This window comes from Ranitomeya variabilis, chromosome 1 (genome assembly GCF_051348905.1).
Source record: "Ranitomeya variabilis isolate aRanVar5 chromosome 1, aRanVar5.hap1, whole genome shotgun sequence".
NCBI classification, from domain to species: domain Eukaryota; kingdom Metazoa; phylum Chordata; class Amphibia; order Anura; family Dendrobatidae; genus Ranitomeya; species Ranitomeya variabilis.
Genome location: NC_135232.1, coordinates 109,665,406 through 109,684,089, shown reverse-complemented (window position 1 = coordinate 109,684,089; position 18,684 = coordinate 109,665,406). Strand labels below are relative to the sequence as shown.

Genomic DNA, 18,684 nt, shown 5'->3' with positions numbered 1-18,684 from the left:
GGGCGAAGAGGAGGTGGAGGACGAGGAGGATGATGGGGATGAGTATATTTTTAATGCGGAAACTTTCACGGGGGCACAGGAAATTGGTTGCGTGTCACGGCCGGGTTCTGGTTTTTTGAGGGACACAAGTGACGTAGATTTGCCTGCAACTGCCCCTCAACCAATCACAACCGGAGATTTGACAAGTGGAACTTTGGCCCACATGGCGGATTATGCCTTACGTATCCTACAAAGGGACACACGCATTACGAAAATGATGAACGATGACGATTACTGGTTGGCCTGCCTCCTTGATCCACGCTATAAAGGCAAATTGCAAAATATTATGCCACATGAGAACTTGGAACTAATATTAGCAACCAAACAATCAACTCTTGTTGACCGTTTGCTTCAGGCATTCCCAGCACACAGCGCACGTGATCGTTCTCACACGAGCTCCAGGGGGCAGCAGACTAGGAGTGTTAGGGGTGCACACATCAGAAGTGGCGTTGGACAGAGGGGTTTTCTGACCAGGTTGTGGAGTGATTTTGCTATGACCGCAGACAGGACAGGTACTGCTGCATCAATTGAAAGTGACAGGAGACAACATTTGTCCAGTATGGTTACTAACTATTTTTCATCCCTTATCGATGTTCTCCCTCAACCGTCATTCCCATTTGATTACTGGGCCTCCAAATTAGACACCTGGCCAGAATTGGCAGAATATGCATTGCAGGAGCTTGCTTGCCCGGCAGCAAGTGTCCTATCAGAAAGAGTATTCAGTGCTGCAGGGTCAATATTAACCGAAAAAAGGACTCGTCTGGCTACCCAAAATGTTGACGATCTAACATTCATTAAAATGAACCACAACTGGATTTCAAAATCTTTTGCCCCACCTTGCCCGGCCGACACCTAGCTTTCCTATGAAAAGCTCTTGCCTGTGAATTACTTTTCTAATGTCTAATTTGCTGCTGCAGATTGTACAGCATACGACATGTTTACACCTCCCTAAATGGCCAAACTCCCCACACGGGGCCGTGGTATCGCGACTTGGCGCAAGCACCCGTGAGACTGCTGTTTGTCTGAAGAGGTGGGTGTGCTCGCTTTTGGTTGACGGCATTGCTACTGGGTCCCTCATAGTACAATGTAGTGTCTCTGGCGGTGGTGGTGCGCACCCAACGTCAGACACACCGTTGTAACATGAGTGGCCCTGGGGCGGTCCCGCCGGCCTCAAGAGAGTTCCCCCCTACCCCAGCTCAAACTGGGCTCTACTACGTGCAAAATTATGTCGCACAGCTCCACCAATCTTTAGTCTATTCGCTGACATCATTCAATGTCTGGCACTGACAATACAAATTTGTAGACATCTATGATGCAACTTAAAGTAGTCTGTGTCTGTGTCCTATATTGGCACCATTAAATAGTTACTGCCAAATTACTATGTCAGAAACACAGCAGATGAGCCCACCCCTGTACCTAAGTATGCCATCTTTTTTTTTGTTTTGGTTGTTTTGCGAGACATTAACATCTATTTATATTTTGGGAGTACTGGGACAGACACTCCTTGCACTACTCCTCCACTCAGCACCAAGCTGCCTGCCCGTGTATCCATGTAACCGCTGTAAAACTGCCATGAGCCTATTGTTTGTTATTTTAGGCCTTTGATAGCCTGTCTGCGGTCCCTACTCCTCCACTGACCACCAAGCTGCCTGCCCGTGTATCCATGTAACCGCTGTAAAACTGCCATGAGCCTATTGTTTGTTATTTTAGGCCTTTGAAGCCTTTCTGCGCTCCCTCCTTCCACTAGTCCTCCACTGACCAGACCACTGCTGCCCGTGTACCCCTGGAACCAATTTTAAAGTGCCTACAGCCAGCCCATTTTATTGTGTTAGGCCTTCGAAGCCTGTCTGCGGTCCCTCCTTCCACTAGGCCTCCACTGACCAGACCACTGCTGCCCGTGTACCCCTGGAACCAATTTTAAAGTGCCTACAGCCAGCCCATTTTATTGTGTTAGGCCTTCGAAGCCTGTCTGCGGTCCATACTTTAAATACTCCTCCACTCAGCACCAAGCTGCCTGCCCGTGTATCCATGTAACCGCTGTAAAACTGCCATGAGCCTATTGTTTGTTATGTTAGGCCTTTGATAGCCTGTCTGCGGTCCCTACTTTAAATACTCCTCCACTCACCACCACCAAGCTGCCTGCCCGTGTATCCATGTAACCGCTGTGAAACTGCCATGAGCCTATTGTTTTTTTATGTTAGGCCTTTGATAGCCTGTCTGCGGTCCCTACTTTAAATACTCCTCCACTCACCACCACCAAGCTGCCTGCCCGTGTATCCATGTAACCGCTGTAAAACTGCCATGAGCCTATTGTTTGTTATGTTAGGCCTTTGAAGCCTTTCTGCGCTCCCTCCTTCCACTAGTCCTCCACTGACCAGACCACTGCTGCCCGTGTACCCCTGGAACCAATTTTAAAGTGCCTACAGCCAGCCCATTTTATTGTGTTAGGCCTTCGAAGCCTGTCTGCGGTCCATACTTTAAATACTCCTCCACTCAGCACCAAGCTGCCTGCCCGTGTATCCATGTAACCGCTGTAAAACTGCCATGAGCCTATTGTTTGTTATGTTAGGCCTTTGATAGCCTGTCTGCGGTCCCTACTTTAAATACTCCTCCACTCACCACCACCAAGCTGCCTGCCCGTGTATCCATGTAACCGCTGTGAAACTGCCATGAGCCTATTGTTTTTTTATGTTAGGCCTTTGATAGCCTGTCTGCGGTCCCTACTTTAAATACTCCTCCACTCACCACCACCAAGCTGCCTGCCCGTGTATCCATGTAACCGCTGTAAAACTGCCATGAGCCTATTGTTTGTTATGTTAGGCCTTTGAAGCCTTTCTGCGCTCCCTCCTTCCACTAGTCCTCCACTGACCAGACCACTGCTGCCCGTGTACCCCTGGAACCAATTTTAAAGTGCCTACAGCCAGCCCATTTTATTGTGTTAGGCCTTCGAAGCCTGTCTGCGGTCCATACTTCCACTAGTCCTCCACTGACCAGACCACTGCTGCCCGTGTACCCCTGGAACCAATTTTAAAGTGCCTACAGTCAGCCCATTTTATTGTGTTAGGCCTTCGAAGCCTGTCTGCGGTCCATACTTCCACTAGGCCTCCACTGACCAGACCACTGCTGCCCGTGTACCCCTGGAACCAATTTTAAAGTGCCTACAGCCAGCCCATTTTATTGTGTTAGGCCTTCGAAGCCTGTCTGCGGTCCATACTTCCACTAGTCCTCCACTGACCAGACCACTGCTGCCCGTGTACCCCTGGAACCAATTTTAAAGTGCCTACAGCCAGCCCATTTTATTGTGTTAGGCCTTCGAAGCCTGTCTGCGGTCCATACTTTAAATACTCCTCCACTCACCACCAAGCTGCCTGCCCGTGTATCCATGTAACCGCTGTAAAACTGCCATGAGCCTATTGTTTGTTATGTTAGGCCTTTGATAGCCTGTCTGCGGTCCTTACTTTAAATACTCCTCCACTCACCACCTAGCTGCCTGTGTATCCATGTAACCGATGTAAAACTGCCATGACTGCCTACTGTTTGTTATTTTAGGCCTTTGATAGCCTGTCTGCGGCCCCTACTTGCAATACTCCTCCACTGACCACAATGCTGCCTGGAGTGCCTGCCTGTGTATCCATGTAACCGATGTAAAACTGCCATGACTGCCTACTGTTTGTTATTTTAGGCCTTTGATAGCCTGTCTGCGGCCCCTACTTGCAATACTCCTCCACTGAGCACAATGCTGCCTGGAGTGCCTGCCTGTGTATCCATGTAACCGATGTAAAACTGCCATGACTGCCTACTGTTTGTTATTTTAGGCCTTTGATAGCCTGTCTGCAGCCCCTACTTGCAATACTCCTCCACTGACCACACCAATGCTGCCCGTGTACCCCTGGAACCTATTTAAAAGTTCATAGAGCCTAGTTATATATTTTATTTACTATTAATAAGGCCATGATGGACTACGCTGTACCACGCTACAAGCTAACCAGTCGACACTTCTTTTGCGAGAAAAGCCATCCCAACCCTCCACCAGCATGTAGAAGACCGCATTGTCCATGCACTCTGGCAATCTGTGAGTACAAAGGTGCACCTGACAACAGACGCATGGACCTGTAGGCATGGCCACGGAAGATTACGTGTCCATTACGGCGCAATGGGTTAATGTGGTGGATGCATGGTCCACAGGGGACAGCCTACTAAGTCTGTCTGCAGTCCCTAATTCAAATTGTCCTCCACTGTCTAAATCGGAACTTCCACCTTCTGGCTTTCGGCCTATAGTATCAGAAATTAAACTGCATTTGGCCTTCAACTTTGGTTAGGGCCTACTAACGGCTTCTGCCCCTCCCTGGTGTTGCCCTCAACTAAATAAAGCTGAGCTTCAACCTTCCGGCTCTCATTATGTGGTTTTAAAAAAAAAAAATGGTGGTTAGGGCCTACTAACGGCTTCTGCCCCTCCCTGGTGTTGTCCTCAACTAAATAAAGCTGAGCTTCAACCTTCCGGCTCTCATTATGTGGTTTTAAAAAAAAAAATGGTGGTTAGGGCCTACTAACGGCTTCTGCCCCTCCCTGGTGTTGTCCTCAACTAAATAAAGCTGAGCTTCAACCTTCCGGCTCTCATTATGTGGTTTTAAAAAAAAAAATGGTGGTTAGGGCCTACTAACGGCTTCTGCCCCTCCCTGGTGTTGTCCTCAACTAAATAAAGCTGAGCTTCAACCTTCCGGCTCTCATTATGTGGTTTTAAAAAAAAAAAAAATGGTGGTTAGGGCCTACTAACGGCTTCTGCCCCTCCCTGGTGTTGTCCTCAACTAAATAAAGCTGAGCTTCAACCTTCCGGCTCTCATTAAGTGGTTTTAAAAAAAAAATGGTGGTTAGGGCCTACTAACGGCTTCTGCCCCTCCCTGGTGTTGTCCTCAACTAAATAAAGCTGAGCTTCAACCTTCCGGCTCTCATTATGTGGTTTTAAAAAAAAAAAAAATGGTGGTTAGGGCCTACTAACGGCTTCTGCCCCTCCCTGGTGTTGTCCTCAACTAAATAAAGCTGAGCTTCAACCTTCCGGCTCTCATTAAGTGGTTTTAAAAAAAAAATGGTGGTTAGGGCCTACTAACGGCTTCTGCCCCTCCCTGGTGTTGTCCTCAACTAAATAAAGCTGAGCTTCAACCTTCCGGCTCTCATTATGTGGTTTTAAAAAAAAAAATGGTGGTTAGGGCCTACTAACGGCTTCTGCCCCTCCCTGGTGTTGTCCTCAACTAAATAAAGCTGAGCTTCAACCTTCCGGCTCTCATTATGTGGTTTTAAAAAAAAAAAAAATGGTGGTTAGGGCCTACTAACGGCTTCTGCCCCTCCCTGGTGTTGTCCTCAACTAAATAAAGCTGAGCTTCAACCTTCCGGCTCTCATTAAGTGGTTTTAAAAAAAAAATGGTGGTTAGGGCCTACTAACGGCTTCTGCCCCTCCCTGGTGTTGTCCTCAACTAAATAAAGCTGAGCTTCAACCTTCCGGCTCTCATTATGTGGTTTTAAAAAAAAAAATGGTGGTTAGGGCCTACTAACGGCTTCTGCCCCTCCCTGGTGTTGTCCTCAACTAAATAAAGCTGAGCTTCAACCTTCCGGCTCTCATTATGTGGTTTTAAAAAAAAAAATGGTGGTTAGGGCCTACTAACGGCTTCTGCCCCTCCCTGGTGTTGTCCTCAACTAAATAAAGCTGAGCTTCAACCTTCCGGCTCTCATTATGTGGTTTTAAAAAAAAAAATGGTGGTTAGGGCCTACTAACGGCTTCTGCCCCTCCCTGGTGTTGTCCTCAACTAAATAAAGCTGAGCTTCAACCTTCCGGCTCTCATTATGTGGTTTTAAAAAAAAAAAAAATGGTGGTTAGGGCCTACTAACGGCTTCTGCCCCTCCCTGGTGTTGTCCTCAACTAAATAAAGCTGAGCTTCAACCTTCCGGCTCTCATTAAGTGGTTTTAAAAAAAAAATGGTGGTTAGGGCCTACTAACGGCTTCTGCCCCTCCCTGGTGTTGTCCTCAACTAAATAAAGCTGAGCTTCAACCTTCCGGCTCTCATTATGTGGTTTTAAAAAAAAAAATGGTGGTTAGGGCCTACTAACGGCTTCTGCCCCTCCCTGGTGTTGTCCTCAACTAAATAAAGCTGAGCTTCAACCTTCCGGCTCTCATTATGTGGTTTTAAAAAAAAAAAAAATGGTGGTTAGGGCCTACTAACGGCTTCTGCCCCTCCCTGGTGTTGTCCTCAACTAAATAAAGCTGAGCTTCAACCTTCCGGCTCTCATTAAGTGGTTTTAAAAAAAAAATGGTGGTTAGGGCCTACTAACGGCTTCTGCCCCTCCCTGGTGTTGTCCTCAACTAAATAAAGCTGAGCTTCAACCTTCCGGCTCTCATTATGTGGTTTTAAAAAAAAAATGGTGGTTAGGGCCTACTAACGGCTTCTGCCCCTCCCTGGTGTTGTCCTCAACTAAATAAAGCTGAGCTTCAACCTTCCGGCTCTCATTAAGTGGTTTTAAAAAAAAAAAAAATGGTGGTTAGGGCCTACTAACGGCTTCTGCCCCTCCCTGGTGTTGCCCTCAACTAAATAAAGCTGAGCTTCAACCTTCTGCTCCAAATTACCATTTTAAAAAATGCAATAGGCTTTTCCGGCCTACTAAAGGTGTCTGCCCCTCCCTGGTGTTGTCCTCAACTGAACAAAGCTGAGCTTCCACATTCTGGCTTTCGCCCTATACTATCAGATATTAAACTGCATTTGGCCTACTAGTGTGGTTAGGCCCTTGAAACAGTGTCTGCTGCTCTTGGGTTTGCTACTCCACTGAACAAAGCAATGCCGCCTGTTTAGTCCTGTTACCAATTTTGAACTGCATGTAGCCTACTTTATTCTTTGGCCCTATATCTGTTTCCTCCTCATCCTGCCCATTGCCCAGCCACTGCTAAATGAGTCTGCTGGTACATTGACCTAGACCACTACATTCCCCTTGTACTCTACACAGCCAGAATCTGTCCCTGCTGAAAGTAAGGTTCCCCTTCCCGCATGTTATACCACCTTACACAGGGACAAAGAGGAAGGTGCAGATGAAAGTGCAGGTTCCTTCATCAGGTGGGGGGGCATACTCGTTGGCGACGTCACTGGCACAGGGCCCCTCAGAGTACGCAAAAGTGTCGCTGCTGGTGGGAGGCGCCCCCGCCATGCAAACACACCGCCGTACTTTGAGGGGCCCTGTGCCAGTGGCAATGCGAACGAGTGGGCCCCCCCTGCTTGCTCAGGATCACAGCACTTGCAACTTTTAAATACTTACCTTTCCCTGCAACACCGCCGTGACGTAGTCCGCATTTCCTGGGCCCACGAAAAACTTGAGCCAGCCCTACTCCCCCCACAACTTTCCCCCAATTCCCTATGCCCAACTATTATTATACAGTTAATTAAGATTGGCAAGCTTCAGAAACAAGAATGGATGTTTTTGGCATTAAAATGGGCACTGTAGGTGTTTTCCTGGCCTCCACTCACTGCCGACTATGCTTCCCCATTGACTTGCATTGGGTTTCGTGTTTCGGTCGATCCCCGACTTTTAGCGATAATCGGCCGACTGCACTCGACTCGACTCTGGACAAAATCGGGTTTCCCAAAACCCTACTCGATCTTAAAAAAATGAAAGTCGCTCAACCCTACCTGCCACACCTCGGCTGGAGTTCAGGAACCATAAAGACCTGACACCATGGTTTATTGTGTGTGGTGAAACCGTGCGCCCGTATCGTGTATTTACTCCAGGAATAAGGAAACGTTCAGCTTTTCTTTACTTCATGGCCATTTTCCAGTATTCCATCCCAAACCTTATTACCTTCATGTAAGGCCGAGGTTTGCCGAAGGCTGACATCTCGCGAGCTTCGCTTAGCATGCAGTTGTTATTTTACCTGACTTCTTTTTTTTTTTTATTATTATTATTTGCTGTATACATTAGCAGATTGAGAAATAGTTCAGAGATTTCACAAGAGCAAAACCGACCAAACCACTTAACCTGTGGAAAAACCCAGAGATAAATTCTACCCAAAATCCCCCCGGGAACGCTGGGTGACGGTCACATGTAAGCCCTTTATTACAATGATTATTTTGTCTATACAGATACTATGAATATATCTTTGGATATTCCCAAAGGAAAGACAGCGCTGGGAATGGCATTGACCCATCGTCTGATTACTTGTCCCAGCTTCAGGTCATTATTACGTCAGAAGACAATGAATGTTTTAAGTTTCCTCACATCAAATCAGACGAGTCGTGTAAGTATATATAATATAGATCTATATATATGTGCACCTTGCGTGCCCCCAAAATGCATATTAATTAGCTGTACAGTGATTATAGGGGACATGGCCCTTTGAAAGCCACACTAGCACTGCACAGTACCTGAGAAAGGTATGATTAATGGCGAGTAGGGGTTCTCGGTGCACCCCTTGCATGGCTAAGAGCTCAGTGCATCTTTACACCCACACTATTTGCATTTTTGGGAATTTCCCTTTCCCAGAGCGAGGTCTGACTGAACGCAGCCTGTGTGAGCACACTGACACTGCCTAAGACCAGCTGTCTGCATACAGTGTACGTGTGTGGCCAGTGTCAGGTGCATTCTCCTCTATGAAACTGCTCACCACACTGATGCACCTGAAAGTATAGCACGTGAGCAACTTCTGGGAGGAGAACGCGCCTCCCCAAACTGTGTGACCTGGCTCGGGCAGTGTCGGTGGGTATTGGGAAAATCCTGCCTGCGTGTCAGTCAGAAGCCGGGAGGTTACCAAGATGCTAATTGAGGGGGTGTAATGATGCTCTGAAGCCCCCTTACTAGCATTATAAAAATGTAATTTTAGCAGGCACTGTACCACTAAAATATACAGTGCTAGTGTGTTGTTGTTTTTTTTGTTCGTTTGATTTTTTTTTTTTTTTTTATATAGAGGCAATGTTCAACTTTAATATGCATTTTGGGTGTGACAGATTCCCATAACATAAAAATCACTGACTTGTATATGGAAAAGTCTTATGATCTGTTTGCAGATGGCCGTTCATTAGAACTATCATACAGCTGCATCCCCTTCCCCAACCCAGACCTATACGATATGCACAAAAGTATTGGACATCTGCACATTACACCTACAGGAGCTTTTCTGACCCCTCATTCTAAATCCATGGTCTTTAACCCCTTCACGACCTTTGTATATTGATGTCAAAGATTGTGTCCCTGCTTATGATGCAGGCTCCAACCCTGAGCCCACATCTTTCCCCGCACTTGATGGCTGATTTAATCACATGTCATGTGCCTTTAACAGCTGTAGGTGGAGTGCTGCTGCTCCACACGCAGCTGTTAACCTGTTAAATTCTGCTGTCAATCATTGACAGCAGGATTTAACGAGCTCCATGCTCAATCGCTTCATTAATTCCAATCATCAGCGCCCCTGACACATGATGGTGGGGTGCCAGTGGGTTGTCATGACAGCCAGGGGTCTGCGGAAGACCCCCATTCCTGTCACTGATTCATTTCTGAAATACATAGCACGGGCGATCGTATGACCACAACTTCAAGTCTCTTAAAGGGCCCATTGAAGTCAGTAAAAAGTAGGGGAATGAGTTTTTAAAAATATGAAAAACCAAGTTCAAATGACCCCCCCTTTTGCCCCACTGAAAATAGAACAATTAAAAAAAAAAAAAAAAAAAAAAAAAAAAAAGAGAACCCACACAGGTATCTCTGTATTGAGAAATGTCCGATCTAGCAAAATCAAAAAAACAATCCGATCGGTAAACGGCGTAAAAAGAAAAAAAAATGCCAGAATTACTTTTTTTTTTTTTGCCTCTGTAACATTGTCATAAGAGGCGATTTAAAAAGAAGAAAAAAAAAAATAAAAATCTACCCCAAAACGGTATCAATAAAAACGTCAACTCGTGGCACAAAAACTTCCTCACCCAGCCCCGGATCCTGAAAAATGAAAATTCTGCGGGTCTCCGAAAATGGGGGGGGGAATTCTTAAAATTTTCAGAATTTTTTTCACCACTTAAATAAAAAAAAAAAAAAAAAAAAAACACTATTCCTGTTCAGCATCTGTGTACTCGTACTGACCTTAAGGCTGAGTCACACATATAGATATCGTTGCAACGTCACGCTTTTGGTGACGTAAGCAACGATCCCGCTAACGATCTCGTTATGTGTGACGGCGACCGACGATCAGGCCCCTGCTGGGTGATCGTTGGTCGATGGGAATGATCAGGACCTTTTATTGATCGCTGATCACCCGCTGTCATGGCTGGATCGGTTTGTGACACCGATCCAGCGATGTGTTCACTTGTAACCAGGGTAAACATCGGGTTACTAAGTGCAGGGCCGTGCTTAGTAACCCGATATTTACCCTGGTTACCATTGTAAAAGTAAAAAAAAATAAAAATAACAGTACATGCTCACATTCTGATGTCTGCTACGTCCCCCGGCGTCCACAGGGTTGACTGTGTCAGCGCCGGCCGTAAAGCAGAGCACAGCGGTGACGTCACCGCTGTGCTCTGCTTTACGGCCGGCGCTGACACATTCAGTGCAGGGAAGCTCTCGGCAGCAGCGTGTGCATTACCAGCGCTCCTGCCGAAAGCAGTTTTAACCCTGTGGATGCCGGGGGACGTGACAGACATCAGAATGTGAGTATGTAGTGTTTTTTTTTTTTTTAACTTTTACAATGGTAACCAGGGTAAATATCGGGTTACTAAGCGCGGCCCTCCACTTAGTATCCCGATGTTTACCCTGGTTACCCGGGTGCTGCAGGGGGACTTCAGCAACATTGAAGACAGTTTCAACGAATGATGCCGATGTCGTTCCCCTGATCGTTGGTCGCTGGAGAGAGCTGTCTGTGTGACAGCTCCCCAGCGACCACACAACGACTTACCAACGATTACGGCCAGGTCGTATCGCTGGTCGTGATCGTTGGTAAGTCGTTTAGTGTAACAGTACCTTTAGCCTTAAATGATTATCTGCTTGTGTAAACGAATCCTTTATTTATTTGTCATCAGTACGCCATTCGATTTACTTCTGACTTTTCTTCTATTCTTTGTAGACAAACTGATAATTGATGATAATGGCGCAGTGTTACAGGCCAATCAAGTCTGGGGTGCCCTACGAGGTAAGAACTTTTTGAAGGAGTCCATACACTGTGGATAGATCAATCATCCCCATGCATATGCGCGCTTGGCTCGGGCGAGTACTCTTGTGCTTTTACTAGATAAAGTTGTGAGCTGCTGCTGACACCTCTGATGCCGGGTTATTTCCCATAAGAACAAACTAATCAGGCACTGACATTCATTATGTACATTATTAGGCTCTCGTCACTGTCTTGTGTTCCAACCATTTAAGCTGATGCTTGATGTGCAGGATTCATGGTCCAAGTACTGGTCCTGATTCTGGATCAGCCACAGATCAGACCCAAACTCGTCAATCTAGTATATGACTGAGGCTGCTTAATTTGGGCCTGGAGATCCCCATCTGGTCTGATTGTCACAGTCCTAACTCAGACGTGTGACCCTAATGATGGAGGGATGGAGCTGACCATTTCTAATCCCAGGGAATCATTCAATCCATTTTTGAACCTATGTCCAAATCTGATCCAGGAACATTTTATATTTCATCTTCCTTCTGAATCTACTTCTGGCTTTGGCTCTATAAACTTCCCAGCATTGTTATTCTGCTAGATAACACAGTAGCATATGAATAATTTGACATTTTGTCTTCTTTTAAAGGCCTTGAGACCTTCAGCCAGCTAGTGTATGAGGATGGCGCTGGGTCGGTAAGTATTCACATGTTCTGAATATAGTATTTGCCTTGGAGAGCCTCGGATGCTGTTGTAAGAAGGGAGTTATTCAAAGCAAATTTCTTCCCCTGAAAGGACTTTCCATTGCGGTTGTAGTAAATGTGATTGACTCTTTGACTTCTGGACCTTGGTACGACATCATGGTGTAAAGGTGTGAAATAAGTTATAACATTATACTGTTTGGGGCCAAGAGTTAATTGTATTTTTTACTAACGCAATGGAAAGTTCAAGGGGTGAACATAATTTCTGCTATCCAGTCTGGCAACCAAAAGAAGAAGAAAAAATACATTAATGGCAATATTATAACCTCAACTCGAGGGTTAAACTTTGATCTGGTGGTTGATCCAGAGATTACAATCATCCTCTAGTGTCTCTGCAGAAAAACACACAACCTAGACCCAGGCCCTACATGACGCCTGCTGGAGTGACCTGACCTGCTTGTTCCAGCAATCAAGAATATGGCTAACTGCTCTTGCCTTGTAGGATGGAGATTCTTTGATCTACTGAAAGAAACAGTATTTAAGTCTTTCTTCAAGAAACCCCTATAGACTGAGATGCCTGTAGCCTCTTGACACTAACCTTTCCCTCTAGAACAGGCTGTCACTATTCAGCTAGATACCAGACTGGCATGTGACTGCATCTGTTACCCCTTCCAGTCTGGCTTCTTGATAAACAAAACGTGGCACTGAATAAACACTAACATTGAGTAGTAAATGATCTGCTCATGGTGAGTGCCCCATCCTAATACTCATGGGTCCTTCTGCAGCATTCAGTACAGTTGGCCGTGACATCCTAATACAGAGTCTTAAGGAACTCTGCAGAATTAATGGTAAAGTTGTTCAGTTCCTTCCTGGCTGAAAGGTCACAAAAGGGGTGACCCATCTCGAGCTATAAGTTCCTGCCTAACTGTACTTATAGAATGGGTGAACACCGGCTGGCTGAAACACAACACTTGCCAAACTGGGTTTCTTTTGGTCAGAAGTCAGCACCTAATAGTAAAATGTCAACCATCCGCCCAAACACCTATCTATGGGAAACACAACCCATCAAAACTAAGACCAAGTATGCGATTTGGATACATGTATTGATGGGGGAACTGTCAGTCAGGAGCCAAATATGAGCCGTCCTTAAGTCCTCATTTTTTCTTCTGAGGAACGATGCCAGAATTAAACATCTTTCAACCAGAAGATTGGTTCATGCCATTATAGCCTCCAAGCTGGACTACTGTAATGTCCTATACATGGGTCTCTCAATGCACCACCTTCTGTTAGTTCTCGGCCTTAATCGGCCTCGTCGTTCTCCAATAACACCATTCCACTGCATGGCTGCCTGTAAAATGGAGAACAACTTTACAAATTTGCTGACTTTTTAAAGCCATGAACAACCTAAACCCTAGCTACTTGAAGGATCTACTGAAGCCCTACACTCCTTGCCCACCGCTCAAATCGGCAAGCCAGAATAACCTGTCCATATCCAAGATCCAGCTTGCAACCTTTTGGATGTTGAGCTCTTTGTTACACAGCGCTCTCTCCCAGGAGCTCATTACCTGGATCATTTTAGGGACATATCGTCCCTGGGTACATTTAAATCAAGACTCGAAATGCGCCTGTCAGTTTAATGACAAATTACAAACTCTAAGGGTATGTGTCCACGTTCAGGATTTGGTCACGATTTTTCATCAGTATTTGTACGCCAAAACCGGGAGTGGAACAATTAGAAGAAAAGTATAATAGAAACATATGCTCCACTTTTTGCATTTATCACCCACTCCTGGTTTTGGCTTACAAATACTGATGGAAAATCCTGACCAAATCCCGATGCAATCCTGAACGTGGACACATACCCTTAATCAGAAATTATTGGATTCATTTATTCCCAATTCTGCATTGAGTCCACTGTGAGAAAAAAAACAATTATATAAACGTATATGTATGTAAAATATATATACTGTGTGTATGTGTGTATATATATATATATATATATATATATATATATATATATATATATATATATATATATATATATATATATATATATATATATATATATAATTTTTTTTTTTTAAATAAAGAGGCAGCACTCCATTATTCCAGTGAAGAAATGTGCAGGGTTTAATTTACCCACATATTCAGGCAACGTTTCAGCTCGCAATGAGCTTTTCTCAAGCAGTGGGTACATCCATGTGCTTCATATTTATACATGTCTTAAACATCCTTAATTGTGTCTAATTATATATGCTTTATAAGGTGCTTTTTTTTAAGTTACATAAACTGTACACGTGCTAAAAGGGTCTTCGTGTTACTTAAAATATATTAAAATATACTACATTTCCTCTTGTTGTACAGTACATTATATATTAAGCTCTTTGCTTTACCCTGCGGACGCATGCTAGGTGTGGAGGACGCCATCATAGTTTCTCGGCGTCTTGTTAGGCCTACTGCGCATGTCTCAATACGTCACCACTGTGGGATGGATAGCCGGCCAATCAACTGGATTGTGTGGCATTCTCTGTTTGCGCATGCGCGCATCGTCACTATACCGCCATCTTTGTTGTGGCTTCTCGTTTGTACCATTATATAGAACTTCTTGTGCGTTATATTAGTACCATGTGGACTCATTTTAGGTGTAGATTCCTACCCTGACGGCACCTTATTCAGGCTGTCTCCGGGAGTCACGTAGTACTCGGGTACGGCAATTAACCTTTTCGGGTCAATATACCGCCGCCTTAACCACGAAAGGTAGTAACACCCTAGTCCTGGTTATTATTGCACATATTGTTGTGTCCATATAGACGGCACCACTGTTTCTTAGTACCATTATTTTTTTCAATACAGTTGTTTTTTTCTTTTTTTTTTTATCAAACCACTATCCATCTCCATACGGATTAGTTCGTAAATAAACACCAATGCTTTATATTACTGTGCATTAATTTATTTATTTAAAGAAAACTTAAGGAAATTTCATAAGGTCCTATTCGTCCTCCACACTTTCATGCTCCACTTCAATGCATCTAAAAAAATGAGGAAATATAGATATAAAAATTAGAGATATATTCTATTCTAGATAATAACTCTAATATAATACCAAAGCGTCCTCACATCATCTGATCAACAAGTTACGCATATTCTTTCTAAACAATAGCATGTATCTTGAAATCTACGTTTAACCCTTTAGGTCTGAGGGTATTGAGTTCATAGATCCACATAAGTTCTTTTTTCTTTAAAATTTGCTCCCTATTCCCTCCTCTCCTTTGAATAGGCACCACATCTATGATTTTACACTTGAGCTCTTTTTCTGAATGATTGTGTTCTGTGAAATGTTTAGGTACTGGGAGGTCCATTCTTTTTTTCCTAATGGTGTACCGGTGTTGGTTCATTCTAACCTTAGAAACACCCCCCCCCCCCCCCCCCCGGTCGCCCGATTATTTCTGGAGTAAAATCAATTTTTAATAAGATGGGCATCTTTTTAGATAAAATATTCAACCCCATTGTAAGAAATGGTAAATCATACATAAAAGATACAACAGACTTTCTTAAGAAACTAGAAGGGGTTGAACTGGATCAGGAAGTGATTCTGGCGTCTTTTGACGTAGTATCACTGTATACATCTATCGACCACGAACGGGGACTAAAAGCAGGGGAGAAAAAATTGGGACATAGCCAAGTACACTACCGAAGGAAAAATGTTTATACTAAAACTATTGGAAATCATCCTCAAAAGAAATTATTTTTTATTTGGTGATGTCTTCTTTACACAAAAACAGGGAACTGCCAGCCCCCTCGTACGCAAATTTGGTGATGGAAGTCCTAGAGGAGGAGCACATCTATGTATCTCGCCACTTCCAGCATGTGCTGGTGTGGTGGAGATATATGGATGTTTTTTTCCTCCTCTGGACAGGGACTCAAGAAACACTGGATTACTTTTTGGGCTTTTTAAATACCATAGACTTGACAATTAAGTTCACGGTAGTATCATCCAAAACGGAAATACAATTCCTAGATGTGTTAATTAGACAGAGAGAGAGGAGGCTAGACACCACTCTGTTTGTTTTTATCCGTCCTTTTTACAAAAATCTATTGACATGACAGTCAACACCCACGTAGCATGGTGAGATTGATACCACTGAGCCAGTTACTTTGAGTGCGACGAATAGTTCAAAATAGAGAAGAGGTTGATATGGTAATGGACTCCCTAATAAGAAAGTTTGAAAACGGGGTATCCGAAAGAACTCTTGGTAGAAACCAAAGAAAGGGTCTTAAAATTGCAAAGGAATGATTTAATAAAAAACAAAACAAAGAATAACAAGACTAAACATTTGGACCGTATACCACTTGTAACAACTTATGTGGAAGAAAGTAGGGAGGTAGGCAAAATTATAAAGAAACATTGGGGGATGCTGGGAAAATGTCTCCCGGGTATAAAAGAGCTTAATAAGCCACCTTTATTCTCATATAGAAAGAACAAGAACATTAGAGACTACCTTGTAAAATCGGATATAGGACCTTTAAAAAAAAAAAAAAAAAAAAAGGCACTCAATCAACCTTGACAGGCAAAAACAAAAAAGGTTGTTTTCCCTGTCTGGGATGTGTCAACTGTATACACATGATAAAAGGGCCTACATTTCAGCACCCGGAAACAAAGAAAATATATGAAATTAAACAATACTTAACATGTAACTCGGATCATGTTTACCTACTAATGTGCCCTTGCAATTTATGGTACATTGGGGAAACAACGTGTGAATTTAAGGTTAGAATGAACCAACACCGGTACACCATTAGGAAAAAGAGAATGGATCTCCCAGTACCTAAACATTTCACAGAACACAATCATTCAGAAAAAGAGCTCAAGTGTAAAATCATAGATGTGGTGCCTATTCAAAGGAGAGGAGGGAATAGGGAGCAAATTTTAAAGAAAAAAGAACTTATGTGGATCTATGAACTCAATACCCTCAGACCTAAAGGGTTAAACGTAGATTTCAAGATACATGCTATTGTTTAGAAAGAATATGCGTAACTTGTTGATCAGATGATGTGAGGACGCTTTGGTATTATATTAGAGTTATTATCTAGAATAGAATATATCTCTAATTTTTATATCTATATTTCCTCATTTTTTTAGATGCATTGAAGTGGAGCATGAAAGTGTGGAGGACGAATAGGACCTTATGAAATTTCCTTAAGTTTTCTTTAAATAAATAAATTAATGCACAGTAATATAAAGCATTGGTGTTTATTTACTAACTAATCCGTATGGCGATGGATAGTGGTTTGATAAGAAAAAAAACAACTGTATTGAAAAAATAATGGTACTAAGAAACAGTGGTGCCGTCTATATGGACACAACAATATGTGCAATAATAACCAGGACAAGGGTGTTACTACCTTTCGTGGTTACGGCTGCGGTATATTGACCTGAAAAGGTTAATTGCTGTACCCGAGTACTACGTGACTCCCGGAGACAGCCTGAATAAGGTGCCGTCAGGGTAGGAATCTACACCTAAAATGAGTCCACATGGTACTAATATAACGCACAAGAAGTTCTATATAATGGTACAAACGAGAAGCCACAACAAAGATGGCGGTATAGTGACGATGCGCGCATGCGCAAACAGAGAATGCCACACAATCCAGTTGATTGGCCGGCTATCCATCCCACAGTGGTGACGTATTGAGACATGCGCAGTAGGCCTAACAAGACGCCGAGAAACTATGATGGCGTCCTCCACACCTAGCATGCGTCCGCAGGGTAAAGCAAAGAGCTTAATATATAATGTACTGTACAACAAGAGGAAATGTAGTATATTTTAAGTAACACGAAGACCCTTTTAGCACGTATACACTTTATGTAACTTAAAAAAAGCACCTATAAAGCATATATAATTAGACACAATTAAGGATGTTTAAGACATGTATAAATATGAAGCACATGGATGTACCCACTGCTTGAGAAAAGCTCATTGCGAGCTGAAACGTTGCCTGAATATGTGGGTAAATTAAACCCTGCACATTTCTTCACTGGAATAATGGAGTGCTGCCTCTTTTTTTTTTTTTTTTGAAACTATATGGAATTTGCATGATCGGTGGACTGGTTGTCTGGGGGCCTTGCACCTGAAGATAAGTATCTCTGTGCTGTTCCCTTTTTTTTTTCGTTATGTATATGTATAGAGATAGATAGATAGATAGATATATAGTATGTATGTATGTATGTCCCGATTCTAACGCATCGGGTATTCTAGAATATGTATTTAGTTTATTTATGAAGATTTTAGAATCATACATTGAATACACAGGGTTTGGCAGGCCGGGCGCGACCAATTAGCGAAGCGTGGTTAAAATCCCGCACCAATTTGTGGCCGGACTGCGCCTGTCGCTGATTGTTTGCGGCCGGCCACATAGTATGTAGCACAGCCACGTAGTATATAACACAGCCCACATAGTACATAGCACAGCCCACGTAGTACATAGCACAGCCCACGTAGTACATAGCACAGCCCACGTAGTAGTAGTAGTAGTAATAATTATTTATATGGCGCCAACATATTCCGCAGCGCTTTACAACTTGTAGAGGGGACTTGTACAGACAATAGACATTACAGCATAACAGAAATCACAGTTCAAAACAGATACCAGGAGGAATGAGGGCCCTGCTCGCAAGCTTACAAACTATGAGGAAAAGGGGAGACACGAGAGGTGGATGGTAACAATTGCTTTAGTTATTTGGACCAGCCATAGTGTAAGGCTCGGGTGTTCATGTAAAGCTGCATGAACCAGTTAACTGCCTAAGTATATAGCAGTACAGACACAGAGGGCTATTAACTGCATAAT

At 43.6% G+C, this 18,684-nt stretch overlaps 1 protein-coding gene across 2 annotated transcripts in view; it reads left to right on the top strand.

Annotated features, from left to right (window-relative positions):
- Positions 1-18,684, top strand: part of HEXB (hexosaminidase subunit beta) — a 55,232-nt gene that overhangs the window by 7,614 nt on the left and 28,934 nt on the right. For both annotated transcript variants that reach the window (XM_077287627.1, XM_077287618.1), the window contains exons 2-4: positions 8,154-8,308; positions 11,108-11,173; positions 11,787-11,833. In XM_077287627.1, the coding sequence (XP_077143742.1) occupies positions 8,154-8,308; positions 11,108-11,173; positions 11,787-11,833 (268 nt within the window). The remainder of the gene's footprint in view (positions 1-8,153; positions 8,309-11,107; positions 11,174-11,786; positions 11,834-18,684) is intronic.